The 15,883-nt window shown below is 38.4% G+C and overlaps 1 protein-coding gene across 2 annotated transcripts in view; it reads right to left on the reverse strand.

Annotated features, from left to right (window-relative positions):
- The window catches only part of PRKG1 (protein kinase cGMP-dependent 1), a 1,347,543-nt gene that overhangs the window by 491,986 nt on the left and 839,674 nt on the right, over window positions 1-15,883 (reverse strand). For both annotated transcript variants that reach the window (XM_030940495.1, XM_030940494.1), the window contains exon 4: window positions 13,755-13,860. In XM_030940495.1, coding sequence (XP_030796355.1) covers window positions 13,755-13,860 — 106 coding nt within the window. The remainder of the gene's footprint in view (window positions 1-13,754; window positions 13,861-15,883) is intronic.

Below are 15,883 nucleotides of genomic sequence, written 5' to 3' on the forward strand. Positions count from 1 at the left end.
GAGGCGGAGCTTGCAGTGAGCTGAGATCCGGCAACTGCACTCCAGCCTGGGTGACAGAGCGAGACTCCGTCTCAAAAAAAAAAAAAAAAAAAAAAAAAAAAAAAAAAAAATGTTTATTACAAGGGCATTTCTCTTTCCTTGGAGGATATGACAACTTAGGCAAGATCTTCACAGAAGATCCTATACGAAAGGCAAAAACACTAGGACATATGTTTAATCAAGATTGTGGGGCATTTTACCTTGAAGATTTTGAACAAAACAAAGGTGATATTTTAGGATAGTAAAATTTCAGACTTGCCCAGGCACAGGGATGATTTTATTAGCAATTTTCCGGGTGATGTGGGGCAGCTCTCCTCACCAGTCTGGGCTCCGTTCTCTCATCAATAGAATGAATAACCTTTCACACTCCTCATAACTTTATATTCTACTCAACAAACTCTAATTCTCTCCCTAACTACATTTTTACAAATATGATAAAATACAATTAAAATATCAAAAATAAAGTGCCTTTGGATTGAGTTATTTAAAAAAATGAAACTGTAGATTTTTAAATTGGATCAAAGAAGGAAAAGCTTGTAAGGGGTTTATATATTTTATTTCTAAAAGATTGAAAATAAAGATATATAGTTAGAATATAGACAAAGATCTATATACTATTGAATTAATAATCAATAAAGTTGCCTTTGTGGAGAGGAATAATGAAAATATAACTAAACTACCCTCACTTTAGTTTACTGTAGTGGGGAGCTGCCATTAGAAAACAAACTATGAACTGGAGTCCAGGTAGCGGGTAATACTCAGGTTAGAGATTCAGAAACCCGAGGTTTAGTCTAAGCTCTGTTTTTTACTGGGTGTGAGCTTATTTTAGCCTCTTTGAGACTCAGTTGCTTCAGCTGTAAAATATGCAGAGAAATTAAATGACATCACATCTTACATTTTTCTCAACCCAAAATCATTTAATCCTTGTTGATTCATCAGACCACAGAGGTGATGATGCATCATCATGTTGATCCCGTCCAGTGGCAGGTGAGGCAGAAACCACAAAATGAGAAAAATGTAAAGCAATTAAACAGAAGTTTCAGAAAAGTTTGGTTGAAGTATGGCCCATCGGCAGAAGTCGCGGGGTGATCTCAACATGAAATTATCTTCATAGTCAAGGCCATTCTGATATCAAATGAAAGTATAAAGTTACAATAACAAAGTCATTCTTTTTAAAGGGAAAATCACTTACTTTCAGAATATGTATATATAAATAGGTAGCATATTTATTTAACAATATGTTGGATATATATACAAACATTTTTGTTTCAGAGAATAAGGGAAAAGCACAAGTGGACTTGGGGCTCACTCCCCAGTCATGGAGATAAAGAATAAGGAAGCTTTACACAGCACTAAAATCTAGCAGGATTTTTAGAAAGGAAATTATGGAATAAGGAGGGATCATCAAAGCAGCTCTATGACTTGCCAAGGGCCCACCCATCATCTTGATCCTTTGTATATAGACACTACCAGGCCCCCATAGAAGGCCATCGGTTATGGACTTTGGTTACAAATCACCTCCCAGGAATGAAGGCTTCCTGGCAAAGATTTACCCTTCTGGTTAAAAGAGGCCAAACCATATGATGAGTACTTTTAAAATTGAACAACACCTTCAAGTTCTTTAACAGGTGGAAAGTCAGGTGGGAACCGAATTATCACCAAAAATCTTCAGAGTCTGTGAACTTTACAATTATTTGTATTGAAAATATAATGTAAAGTTCAGTGGTGAATACTATTATTGCCCCCATTCAACTCAAGGAAACGAAGGGAAATCAGATATTTATAAGAGTTTTAAGAGGTATCAGATTCTATTTTTCACTATGGCAGGTATACTTGATGTGTCGTCACATCCTAGATCACTCTGGAAATGCACCCATTCAAAGGGAGGAGAGTCTCTTGAGATAATCCTATTTATTTATTTATTTATTTATTTATTTTATTTTATTTTTGAGACAGAGTCTTGCTCTGTCGCCCATGCTGGGGTGCAGTGGCCGGATCTCAGCTCACTGCAAGTTCTGCCTCCCGGGTTCACGCCATTCTCCTGCCTCAGCCTCCCGAGTAGCTGGGACTACAGGCGCCCGCCACCTCGCCCGGCTAGTTTTTTGTGTTTTTTAGTAGAGACGGGGTTTCATCGTGTTAGCCAGGATGGTCTTGATCTCCTGACCTCGTGATCTGCCCGTCTCAGCCTCCCAAAGTGCTGGGATTACAGGTTTGAGCCACCGCGCCCGGCCAATAATCCTATTTATTAAGAGGGGCCATGGAGCATTTAAGGAGATGAAAGAGTACCATGTGACTTGGACAAGGGAAGATGAGGGAATAAAAAAGGAGAAGATGTAGAGTGAGATGAGTCTGGAGTAGTGTCAGGGCAGGCAGGGCTTGGAAAACAATGGTAAGAACTAGGTAGGCTTTCTCCTAGGAGTGATGGGAAATATGGAAAGGTTTAATGCAAGAGGGATGACATGAGCACATCTGTCTTACCAAGTGGATAAATAAAATATTTTCTGAGGGTAAACAGGATCTAGTGTGTACCTTCAATTCCAAAAAGCCCCTGTCGTCTCTCTGATTTGTCAGTGAAGCAAGTAATATAAATCAGGGCCCACCATTATCATAGTCCTCATCAGCTTCAAAGTTTGGGGACAAAAGAAAACCTAATTTATACAAGTAAACCTCAATGGTCACACAGCTACATAGTAATGCTCCTCTGGACATAAATACCAGTGCTAACAGCAGTAACAGAGAATATGCTCAGAGAAAAGCAACACAACTTAACTCTGGCGGTTATTTGGCTCATTTTTCAGAATCTGTCTTAAAAACAACAGTATTTTTTAGTAGCCAAAGATGACAGAAAATGCTGGCAACTGGCAAAATCATGGTTTGACCTACATCAATTATGCCATGCTTAGTAGCACTGCCCTTTGAATACCTTTTTTTTTTTTTTTTTCTATGATCTAGATAGAAACATCTGTGTTTACATCAGGGAATCTGAAATACAGGCACAAAAGAGATATGACTAAATAGGATTAAAGAGCCAAAATCACAGTTTGATGTGGCATCTAATAGCAAAGAGGGGGCCAAACCACATGACTGGGAGTTACAAAATGGGTAACTACAATGGAATAAAAATAAAACCCAGGGCGGAGCAAGATGGCCGAATAGGAACTGCTCCAGTCTCCAACTCCCAGCGTAAGCGACACAGAAGACCGGTGATTTCTGCATTTTCAACTGAGGTACTGGGGTCATCTCACGAGGGAGTGCCGGACAATCGGTGCTGGTCAGCTGCTGTAGCCCGACCAGCGAGAGCTGAAGCAGGGCGAGGCATCGCCTCACCTGGGAAGGGCAAGGGGAAGGGAATCCCTTTTCCTAGCCAGGGGAACTGAGAAACACAACACCTGGAAAATTGGGTAACTCCCACCCCAATACTGCGCTTTAAGCAAACGGGCACACCAGAAGAATATATCCCACACCTGGCCGGGAGGGTCCCACGCCCACGGAGCCTCCCTCATTGCTAACACAGCAGTCTGCGATCTAACCGAAACGGCAGCAGCGAGGCTGGGGGAGAGGTGCCCGCCATTGCTGAGGCTTAAGTAGGTAAACAAAGCCGCTGGGAAGCTCGAACTGGGTGGAGCTCACAGCAGCTCAAGGAAACCTGCCTGTCTCTGTAGACTCCACCTCTGGGGACAGGGCACAGATAAAAAACAACAACAAAAAATCAGCAGAACCTCTGCAGATGCAAACGACTCTGTCTGACAGCTTTGAAGAGAGCAGTGGATCTCCCAACACGGAGGTTGAGATCTGAGAAGGGACACACTGCCTGCTCAAGTGGGTCCCTGACCCCTGAGTAGCCTAACTGGGAGACATCCCCCACCAGGGGCAGTCTGACACCCCACAACTCACAGGGTGGAGTACACCCCTGAGAGGAAGCTTCCAAAGCAAGAATCAGACAGGTACACTCGCTGTTCAGCAATATTCTATCTTCCACAACCTCTGCTGCTGATACCCAGGCAAACAGGGTCTGGAGTGGACCTCAAGCAATCTCCAACAGACCTACAGCTGAGGGTCCTGACTGTCAGAAGGAAAACTATCAAACAGGAAGGACACCTATACCAAAACCCCATCAGTACGTCACCATCATCAAAGACCAGAGACAGATAAAACCACAAAGATGGGGAAAAAGCAGGGCAGAAAAGTGGGAAATTCAAAAAATAAGAGCGCATCTCCCCCTGCAAAGGAGCGCAGCCCATCGCCAGCAACGGATCAAAGCTGGTCAGAGAATGACTTTGACGAGACGAGAGAAGAAGGCTTCAGTCCATCAAACTTATCAGAGCTAAAGGAGGAATTACGTACCCAGCGCAAAGAAACTAAAAATCTTGAAAAAAGAGTGGAAGAATTGACAGCTAGACTAATGAATGCAGAGAAGGTCATAAACAAAATGACAGAGATGAAAACCATGACACGAGAAATACATGACAAATGCACAAGCTTCAGTAACCAACTCGATCAACTGGAAGAAAGAGTATCAGCGATTGAGGATCAAATGAATGAAATGAAGCGAGAAGAGAAACCAAACGGAAAAAGAAGAAAAAGAAATGAAGAAAGCCTGCAAGAAGTATGGGATTATGTAAAAAGACCAAATCTACGTCTGATTGGGGTGCCTGAAAGTGAGGGGGAAAATGGAACCAAGTTGGAAAACACTCTTCAGGATATCATCCAGGAGAACTTCCCCAACCTAGTAGGGCAGGCCAACATTCAAATTCAGGAAATACAGAGAATGCCACAAAGATACTCCTCCAGAAGACTAACTCCAAGACACATAATTGGCAGATTCACCAAAGTTGAAATGAAGGAAAAAATCTTAAGGGCAGCCAGAGAGAAAGGTCGGGTTACCCACAAAGGGAAGCCCATCAGACTAACAGCAGATCTCTCGGCAGAAACTCTACAAGCCAGAAGAGAGTGGGGGCCAATATTCAACGTTCTTAAAGAAAAGAATTTTAAACCCAGAATTTCATATCCAGCCAAACTAAGGTTTATAAGTGAAGGAGAAATAAAATCCTTTGCAGATAAGCAAATGCTTAGAGATTTTGTCACCACCAGGCCTGCCTTAAAAGAGACCCTGAAGGAAGCCCTAAACATGGAAAGGAACAACTGGTACCAGCCATTGCAAAAACATGCCAAAATGTAAAGACCATCGAGGCTAGGAAGAAACTACATCAACTAACGAGCAAAATAACTAGTTAATATTATAATGGCAGGATCAAGTTCATGTTGACATAACAATATTATGTATTATATATCAATATATATAATATATAATATATGTATAATATATATGTATTATATAACAATATTATATATCAAGTTCACATAACAATATTAACCTTAAATGTAAATGGACTAAATGCTCCAATTAAAAGACACAGACTGGCAAACTGGATCAAGAGTCAAGACCCATCAGTCTGCTGTATTCAGGAGACCCATCTCACATGCAGAGACATACATAGGCTCAAAATAAAGGGATGGAGGAAGATCTACCAAGCAAATGGAGAACAAAAAAAAGCAGGGGTTGCAATCCTAGTCTCTGATAAAACAGACTTTAAACCATCAAAGATCAAAAGAGACAAAGAAGGCCATTACATAATGGTAAAGGGATCAATTCAACAGGAAGAGCTAACTATCCTAAATATATATGCACCCAATACAGGAGCACCCAGATTCATAAAGCAAGTCCTTAGAGACTTACAAAGAGACTTAGACTCCCATACAATAATAATGGGAGATTTCAACACTCCACTGTCAACGTTAGACAGATCAACGAGACAGAAAGTTAACAAGGATATCCAGGAATTGAACTCATCTCTGCACCAAGCAGACCTAATAGACATCTATAGAACTCTCCACCCCAAATCAACAGAATATACATTCTTCTCAGCACCACATCACACTTATTCCAAAATTGACCACATAATTGGAAGTAAAGCACTCCTCAGCAAATTTACAAGAACAGAAATTATAACAAACTGTCTCTCAGACCACAGTGCAATCAAACTAGAACTCAGGACTAAGAAACTCAATCAAAACCGCTCAACTACATGGAAACTGAACAACCTGCTCCTGAATGACTACTGGGTACATAACGAAATGAAAGCAGAAATAAAGATGTTCTTTGAAACCAATGAGAACAAAGATACAACATACCAGAATCTCTGGGACACATTTAAAGCAGTGTGTAGAGGGAAATTTATAGCACTAAATGCCCACAAAAGAAAGCAGGAAAGATCTAAAATTGACACTCTAACATCACAATTAAAAGAACTAGAGAGGCAAGAGCAAACACATTCAAAAGCTAGCAGAAGGCAAGAAATAACTACGATCAGAGCAGAACTGAAGGAGATAGAGACACAAAAAACCCTCCAAAAAATCAATGAATCCAGGAGTTGGTTTTTTGAAAAGATCAACAAAATTGACAGACCGTTAGCAAGACTAATAAAGAAGAAAAGAGAGGAATCAAATAGACGCAATAAAAAATGATAAAGGGGATATCACCACCGACCCCACAGAAATACAAACTACCATCAGAGAATACTATAAACACCTCTATGGAAATCAACTAGAAAATCTAGAAGAAATGGATAATTTCCTGGACACTTACACGCTCCCAAGACTAAACCAGGAAGAAGTTGAATCCCTGAATAGACCAATAGCAGGCTCTGAAATTGAGGCAATAATTAATAGCCTACCAACCAAAAAAAGTCCAGGACCAGATGGATTCACAGCTGAATTCTACCAGAGGTACAAGGAGGAGCTGGTACCATTCCTTCTGAAACTATTCCAATCAATAGAAAAAGAGGGAATCCTCCCTAACTCTTTTTATGAGGCTAACATCATCCTGATACCAAAGCCTGGCAGAGACACAACAAAAAAAGAGAATTTTAGACCAATATCCCGGAAGAACATAGATGCAAAAATCCTCAATAAAATACTGGCAAACCAGATTCAGCAGCACATCAAAAAGCTTATCGACCATGATCAAGTGGGCTTCATCCCTGGGATGCAAGGCTGGTCCAACACTCGCAAATCAATAAACGTAATCCAGCATATAAACAGAACCAAAGACAAGAACCAAATGATTATCTCAATAGATGCAGAAAAGGCTTTTGACAAAATTCAACAGCCCTTCATGCTAAAAACGCTCAATAAATTCGGTATTGATGGAACGTACCTCAAAATAATAAGAGCTATTTATGACAAACCCACAGCTAATATCATAGTGAATGGGCAAAAACAGGAAAAATTCCCTTTGAAAACTGGCACAAGACAGGGATGCCCTCTCTCACCGCTCCTATTCAACATAGTGTTGGAAGTTCTGGCTAGGGCAATCAGGCAAGAGAAAGAAATCAAGGGTATTCAGGTAGGAAAAGAAGAAGTCAAATTGTCCCTGTTTGCAAATGACATGATTGTATATTTAGAAAACCCCATTGTCTCAGCCCAAAATCTCCTTAAGCTGATAAGAAACTTCAGCAAAGTCTCAGGATACAAAATTAATGTGCAAAAATCATAAGCATTCTTATACACCAGTAACAGACAAGCAGAGAGCCAAGTCAGGAATGAACTTCCATTCACAATTGCTTCAAAGAGAATAAAATACCTAGGAATCCAACTTACAAGGGATGTAAAGGACCTCTTCAAGGAGAACTACAAACCACTGCTCAGTGAAATCAAAGAGGACACAAACAAATGAAAGAACATTTCATGTTCATGGATAGGAAGAATCAATATCGTGAAAATGGCCATACTGCCCAAGGTTATTTATAGATTCAATGCCATCCCCATCAAGCTACCAATGAGTTTCTTCACAGAATTGGAAAAAACTGCTTTAAAGTTCATATGGAACCAAAAAAGAGCCCGCATTGCCAAGACAATCCTAAGTCAAAAGGACAAAGCTGGAGGCGTCACGCTACCTGACTTCATACTATACTACAAGGCTACAGTAACCAAAACAGCATGGTACTGGTACCAAAACAGAGATATAGACCAATGGAACAGAACAGAGTCCTCAGAAATAATACCACACATCTACAGCCATCTGATCTTTGACAAACCTGAGAGAAAGAAGAAATGGGGAAAGGATTCCCTATTTAATAAATGGTGCTGGGAAAATTGGCTAGCCATAAGCAGAAAGCTGAAATTGGATCCTTTCCTTACTCCTTATATGAAGATTAATTCAAGATGGATTAGAGACTTAAATGTTAGACCTAATACCATAAAAGCCCTAGAAGAAAATCTAGGTAGTACCATTCAGATAACAGGCATGGGCAAGGACTTCATGTCTAAAACACCAAAAGCAACGGCAGCAAAAGCCAAAATTGACAAATGGGATCTCATTAAACTAAAGAGCTTCTGCACAGCAAAAGAAACTACCATCAGAGTGAACAGGCAACCTACAGAATGGGAGAACGTTTTTGCAATCTACTCATCTGACAAAGGGCTAATATCCAGAATCTACAAAGAACTCAAACAAATATACAAGAAAAAAACAAACAACCCCATCAAAAAGTGGGCAAAGGATATGAACAGACATTTCTCAAAAGAAGACATTCATACAGCCAACAGACACATGAAAAAATGCTCATCCTCACTCGCCATCAGAGAAATGCAAATCAAAACCACAATGAGATACCATCTCACACCAGTTAGAATGGCAATCATTAAAAAGTCAGGAAACAACAGGTGTTGGAGAGGATGTGGAGAAATAGGAACACTTTTACACTGTTGGTGGGATTGTAAACTAGTTCAACCATTATGGAAAACAGTATGGCAGTTCCTCAAGGATCTAGAACTAGATGTACCATATGACCCAGCCATCCCACTACTGGGTATATACCCAAAGGATTATAAATTATTCTACTACAAAGACACATGCACACGTATGTTTATTGCGGCACTATTCACAATAGCAAAGACTTGGAATCAACCCAAATGTCCATCTGTGACAGACTGGATTAAGAAAATGTGGCACATATACACCATGGAATACTATGCAGCCATAAAAAAGGATGAGTTTGCATCCTTTGTAGGGACATGGATGCAGCTGGAAACCATCATTCTTAGCAAACTGTCACAAGAACTGAAAACCAAACACCGCATGTTCTCACTCATAGGTGGGAATTGAACAATGAGATCACTTGGACTCGGGAAGGGGAACATCACACACTGGGGCCTATTATGGAGAGGGGGGACGGGGGAGGGATTGCATTGGGAGTTATACATCATATAAATAATGAATTGATGGGTGCTGACGAGTTGATGGGTGCAGCACACCAACATGGCACAAGTATACATATGTAACAAACCTGCATGTTATGCACATGTACCCTAGAACTTAAAGTATAATAAAAAAATAATAATAAAAAAATAAAACCCAACTTTGACAATAAAGAAAAACTCTTGACTATTAGCAGTGCATTTATATGCCTGGTGTGTCCCCTTTTCTCCTCCTCCAAACTTAGGCGTTTATTCAGAAAAACCAGGAGAAACAGTGGCACCACAAGATAAGAAATGATAGAGAGCCACTCATCTTTTAGCCTGTGGCAGCTCCTGAAATTCCTCAGTTGGGAAGGCATTGGGATTTACAACAGAGACGCCTACCGAAAAGAACTCTGAGAATTTGCATGATCCTTTGCTAGAGTTTTCATTTTTTTATAGCATTGCCATTGCTTTACACCTTTAACTCGTTCACAAAATATAAAGTATAAGATATCTGTAGTAGAAAAATTTAGATGCAAGTTTTATTTAGCAAACACATAGAGAAAAACATCCCCCTCTTCACAGACTGCTTTAAAGCCCTTAAAGTCAATGTTTTTATAATGTTAGGTAAGCTTTCCTATATATGCAGTGATGTTTCTGTTTTTGTTTTTTGAGACAGGGTCTCTCTCTGTTGCTCAGACTGGAGTGCAGTGGCAGGATTTCTGCTTACTGCAGCCTCAACCTACCAGGCCCAAGTGATCCTCCCACCTCAGCGTCCTGAGGAGCTGGGACTACAAGCACATGCCACCCCACCTGGTAATTTTTCTATTTTTCTATTTTTTTTTTTTCAGAGACAAGGTTGAACCACGTTGACCAAGCTGGTTTCAAACTCCTGAGCTCAAACAATCTGCCCACTTCAGCCTCTCAAAGTGCTGGGATTACAAGCATGAGCCACTATACCCAGCCTAAGTCATAAAGAAAAAAGTGGATTGGCTTGACTATTAAAAAAAATAAATAAATAAAGTTTTATATGATGTAAAAGAAAGATAAGCAATTTTTTAAAAAACCAACAACAAACAGGGAGATAAAATTAATTCCGAAGTTACAGTAAAACAGTTTATTTTGGTCTTCTGAGTTTTTGATAGTATCTATCATTGGGGCTATTATGCTATCTCTTAATAGCCTTGAAAAATAAATAGTACCAAGTATAGCTAACTTGGGGATGTGAAGAAGGAATGAATATTATTCACTCTTCTAGCTTTTAGAGCTCAGAAAAAGACACCCGAAGGAAAGGCCTCAGAAGTCCTTTCTCTCTGACCTTCTCCTGCCTCCTATCTCTGGCTTCTGTTTCTCCCCTGAGGCAAGCCATAGAAACTAGAATTCCTCTTCCCCGAAGCAGGTCATAGAGACAGACTCCTTTTTTCCTGAAAGCCATCCATAAAGTCTAACAATAGTATTCTAACCTTCCCCTGCTTTTCTGTTTGACAGCAGTCATACAGAAATTAAGATTCTCATTCCAAAGGAGTCCTACCTCATACTTGGAAGGAAGAAATGCTACAACAGAGAGGCCAAGAAGAATGAACAGACAAGCCTTGCTAGTTTTCCTCACTCAGGCCGCTATCATTAGAGCACACTCCTTTTGTTCAAGCACAATTCTATGGCTGCCCATTCTTCATTAAACCTAAGCATAAAAATGCAGTTTTCCCCTGTAAAGTTAGGACTTCATTCAGAAGGCTCCTGTGTCATCTTAATCTTTAATTAGATAAATCTACAATGCTTTTCTCTTGTTAACCTGTCTTTTTATATAGGTGTGCCAGCCATGACCCTTACGATGGAGAGGAAAGGGATGGTACCCTTTCCACCCCTACATGGCTTCATCAATGTGTGACTTGTACAGAAGCATAGGGCCTGCACTTACAAGGTTCTTACACTTGATTTAATGCTGTGCTGTCAAGGTCTTTAATTTTTTATCAATTTTTGAAAGAGGTTCTGCATTTTTATTCTTCAATGAGTCCTGAAAATTATGTACTGGCTCTGTACTCACTGTTCTATATAGTGCCTATCTATAAAGCAGTAAGTTTTGTGCCAAAGAAGAATACAAAGATATTTAAGAAATAACCCTAGTTTTAAAAAGCTTATAGTCTAGAAGTGGAAATAAGCTTAGTAGTCAAGTTATAATGAAACAAAGCAGACAATAAAACATATGGCAGAGATGAAGCTCCAGAGGAGGGAAAAGGTGACTTCTCAGTGTAATGAGGTAAGTATATATGGAAAGGCAGCTTTTAGTCGGATCCAAAAAGCAGAGAAGGATTTGACCATTGACAGTGATGGAGGAGAGGGGCAGGCAGAGAGGGAGTGTGCTATGAAAAAGCACAGGGAAGGGATGGGTACATGGAATTGTTTGGTTTGCAGGAAGTGAGAAGAATCCAGGCTGAAAAACCTCACTGGTTTTGGCTATAGGAGGGCCTTGAATGTCCAACTAATGAGGCTGTAAATAATGCAACAGGAACTATGAGCCATTGAAAAACTTATAGAGAGAGAACCAGTTGGTCACAATTGTAATTTAGGAAGACTAAAGCTGGCCTCAGGCAATGATGGTCATCCTGTCACCTCTCTGGACTCCCAGCCCAGTCCTACATTCACAAACAATGTGAACTTTATGTTTTATTGAGTAGCCAGATGGAAAGTGACATCCAAGTCAGCAACCACCTCTTTTTTTATTCAGCCAGTTAAACACTGCCAGCTCTATTCTGACCATCAAAAAATGTTCACTTACTTTGGAGAGCCAATTTTATTGTTTAAGATTTGAATTTGAACACACACACGTACACACACACATGCACACAGAGTGAGACATCTCCATCTCCTGAAACAGTGCCACTAGAAAGAGTTCTTGTTAGAGTCATTTGAGATAGCATTGGCACTCAGTCCATTTTCTTGGAAGAACAAACTTATGGAAGCTAAAATCAACATTGTAAGTGTCCAAAGTTTAGGTATGTGAGATGAATAATGGACTATATTCTATAGGTAAGCATTTCATTGATTATCAGTTGTGATCTTTATCAGAGCTGCACCAGAAGAAATCAATAACTCTTGAACTTTAAGTTAAGGCTTAAAATGAATATTCATTCTCTCTCTCTCTATCTTTCATCATACACACACATACACACAACATATGTATAGACACATATATATCAACACATACATATATATATATATTACCCAATATAGAAGGCACCTGAATAATTTAATTTCCTTGAAAAAGATATTAATATAAATTTACATTTCTACCTCTTCTAAATGTTTCATCCAATCACATTGAGAAAAAAAATCAACACCCTGCTGACAGTAATTTTTCAACATATTATTACTTGATATCAAATTAGAATTGTATTATCCCTTTAGCATGAATATAAAAGGTCTTATGTAGAAATAAAAATGTATAAAAGATGAAGCAGTAAGAAAATAAATTAACCACAAGAAATATTCAAGTATGTAATATTAAAAATTGCATCTTAAGAAAATTCAGTAGATACCTATTAAGGTGTATCACTAAAGCAAAATGTGAAATTGACTTTTTAGCTTCATTTTAACAGTTTAGTCACCAAAAATAAAAAGCAAAACAAAAAAATTAAATATTCTACCTATCAAAAATGAAATCTTAATTAGCAGTACACTCATTATATGCTCATATAACTTGTATATTACTATTTAATAATGGCTCTGTTTTCAAAAGAAAAGTAATTTAAAAAAATAAGTGCTTTTTAAAAAGTCATGAGAATTGTCAATATTCTTTTCAATCATAAGATAATATATTTTCTTTAAAAGAAAATAAACTTAGAGACAAAGAAATTCATTCCAGTGAATATCAATGTATTCCTAAGAAATAAAAAGCTGTTTTTTATTCTAATTTCCATCCTATATTGAGTTATTATGATAATATATAATATAAAGGAAAGAAAAGCTTTTGATATTTCAGAACTGTAGCATCAAATGAATTTTATTTGGGAAATTAAGCTCAGGATTAAAGGATAATAAGCTATTTCTTGGAACTTTTTCATCTTAGTCATCTGACCTTTCATATGGAAACACACACAAGAGATGACTCAGTCTTATAGTACGAGTCTGTTTAGAAGAGGTGTCATAAATATATTAACCAATAAATAGTTGGAGATGTATTCAATATCATTTTTTGTTCAAGCACATTTTTATTTGTTTCTCTGAGTTGCTCACTTCTATGAGAGAATGGCTTAATACATGTCATGAAATTCTGAAGTTCTGACTTAAGACTTAACCATATGTCATGGAAACTGGCACCAGGAATATAAAGAAGCTTGTTCAAAGTCTTACATCTCTATAGATTTGTAGACTATTATGACTGAGAGAAAGACAAAAAGTCTTCAGGGTGCTGCATTTCAGATAATAGGGCTAAAAGGAAAGTAAACACTCTCACAAGAGAAAAGAAAGCATCCTACCTTTTTAAAAATTCCATATACTCGGTATGCTTGATGAGTCCTGTCCTCATCATTATTGTTTGAAAACATTGTCGATCAATGGCCCAGAGTTTTACATTTACAAGAGCTGGAGAAAAATAAAAGGGAAACAAACAGGGAAAATTAATTAGAGAATTTCAGTTGTGAACAACATCCTGCAAAGAAGATGAGCTATTCATGAGAAGCATGAAAGTGATTGACTTTTTACAAACATTTAAAGCCAATATCACAATGCTATCCTATCTCATTTAAAAAGTCCTATATGTTTACAGGCAAAATATAGTTTATAATTTTCCATATTAGCATTATTGTCTACTAGGAAGATTCCTGTTGCCCTTGCTCAATGTCCCTTGGGGGTTGACAGTGTCTAAGCACACACAGAAAGTATTTTGTAATTCAAGGCTATATATGAAGAAAATAGCATGAAGAAAAAAAGAGGTTCACAAGTAATAATAGACCCTGGTAATTACCCAGCATGGTGTTAATGACTCATATGATAATATTTTAATTACAAAAAGTAGAAGTAAATTTTCAATGTTCAGGCTTAGAGGAGAATTTATATAATAGAAATAATAGTTACACAATGATTTCCACACAAAGCTTGTTTTACAAATTGAAATCTGTGCCCAAAGTTGCCATGTGGTTTTAGTAGCCATGTTTGTTCAATTTTAATTTATTCTCTTATGCACCACTATCTTTGACAATGCATAGTTAGATGTTGAAGCTGAGTATCCCACAGCTTCACCATTTGATCTATTAAGCATATGACTAAGAGAAGTTTAAGAAAAGGACAGATGTTATAGTGTGTAACACAACAATGTATCATGATAAACTTATGTTTTAAAAGATGAGCACATTAAAAATCTTGGTTATTATATTGGTGTGATGGCATATGAGAGATTTATTATTCTCTTTACTTTTATATATGTTTTCAAATTTTCATGACATAAAATATTTTAAGTTAGCAAATGAACTAAAAAAAAAATTCATATATCATAGCTATGGGGTATATAGTCTGAGGAAGACCTTTGAATAGGGCCAGGTATAGTTAATTGAGCCAAACATAGAAAGACAGAAGAGTGCCACTGTCTCTGCTTCACAGTTCTCAAGACTAAGCCCAGTGAATGTGATGGATCATGATTTGGGAGTGAGGGAGGAGAAAAAAGTTATCAGAGGAATTAGGACATGCGTGTGCCTTATGGGGAGGAGCTAGAAGTTACACACAAAGGAACAGGGAAGAAGGAGGATAAGAAGAATATTGTACTCCAGAGTAAACCTTATCTTTGAATTGTACCTATTATTTTCTTGCAAAATTTAAGCTGCAAAACTAGAATATGACTTCTCCCTTTCTATATTAAAGAAAAAACAAAACATGCTCACTTAAGTAGAAATAGAACAAAGCAGCCAGAACTTGTGTGTGCATGGCTCCATTCTAAATGTTTTTTACAAATGACACTTCATCAAAAACAAAAGTTGTGAAGGTATCCTTCAGCCAGATTCTAATATATCTGCTACCTCCAGACTCTTTTCCACAATACCTTTTTACTTGAGACAAACAGTAAGACCCGATGATACAGCCACAAAGAACTTGGAAAATCAGGAGAGGGTTCCTAAGAGTTGGAACAGGAAGTGGGATCTTAAAAAGTGGTAGGAGTTGAGCTACAAAAGAGGTGGGCAAAGGGTAACTGGGTGGGGAAAGCACATAAACAAGAGCACAGCTGGCAACGAGCTCAGGAGTCTACCAGGAAAAGAGACTGAAATGGCTGAGATTTCTGCAGTGTTGCTGCATGGTTTGGGGGTAGTGCATGCACATACACACATGTACTGTGGCCAAGCTATCTGCAGCATTTTAAATCTGAGTTCGCACCTCAAGCCCAGACATTGACCGTTGCCCCTCCCTGTCCTATGAATTGCTGCTTTTTTCTATCTGTTTCTCTCCCTGGTGCTTAGCATGTGTTAATATTGTTATTTCTCTCCTAGGTCTGTATCATGTTTCCTTATATAAATTTGTATATTCCTTCAGAGAAAAGTCCCTATCTCATCTCTTATAATCTCTGCTCCCCCACTAGAAGTCAGCATTTCATTTGGTAGGCATTAGGCAAATGTGTTAA

The sequence above is a fragment of the Rhinopithecus roxellana genome, chromosome 11 (genome assembly GCF_007565055.1).
Source record: "Rhinopithecus roxellana isolate Shanxi Qingling chromosome 11, ASM756505v1, whole genome shotgun sequence".
NCBI lineage: Eukaryota > Metazoa > Chordata > Mammalia > Primates > Cercopithecidae > Rhinopithecus > Rhinopithecus roxellana.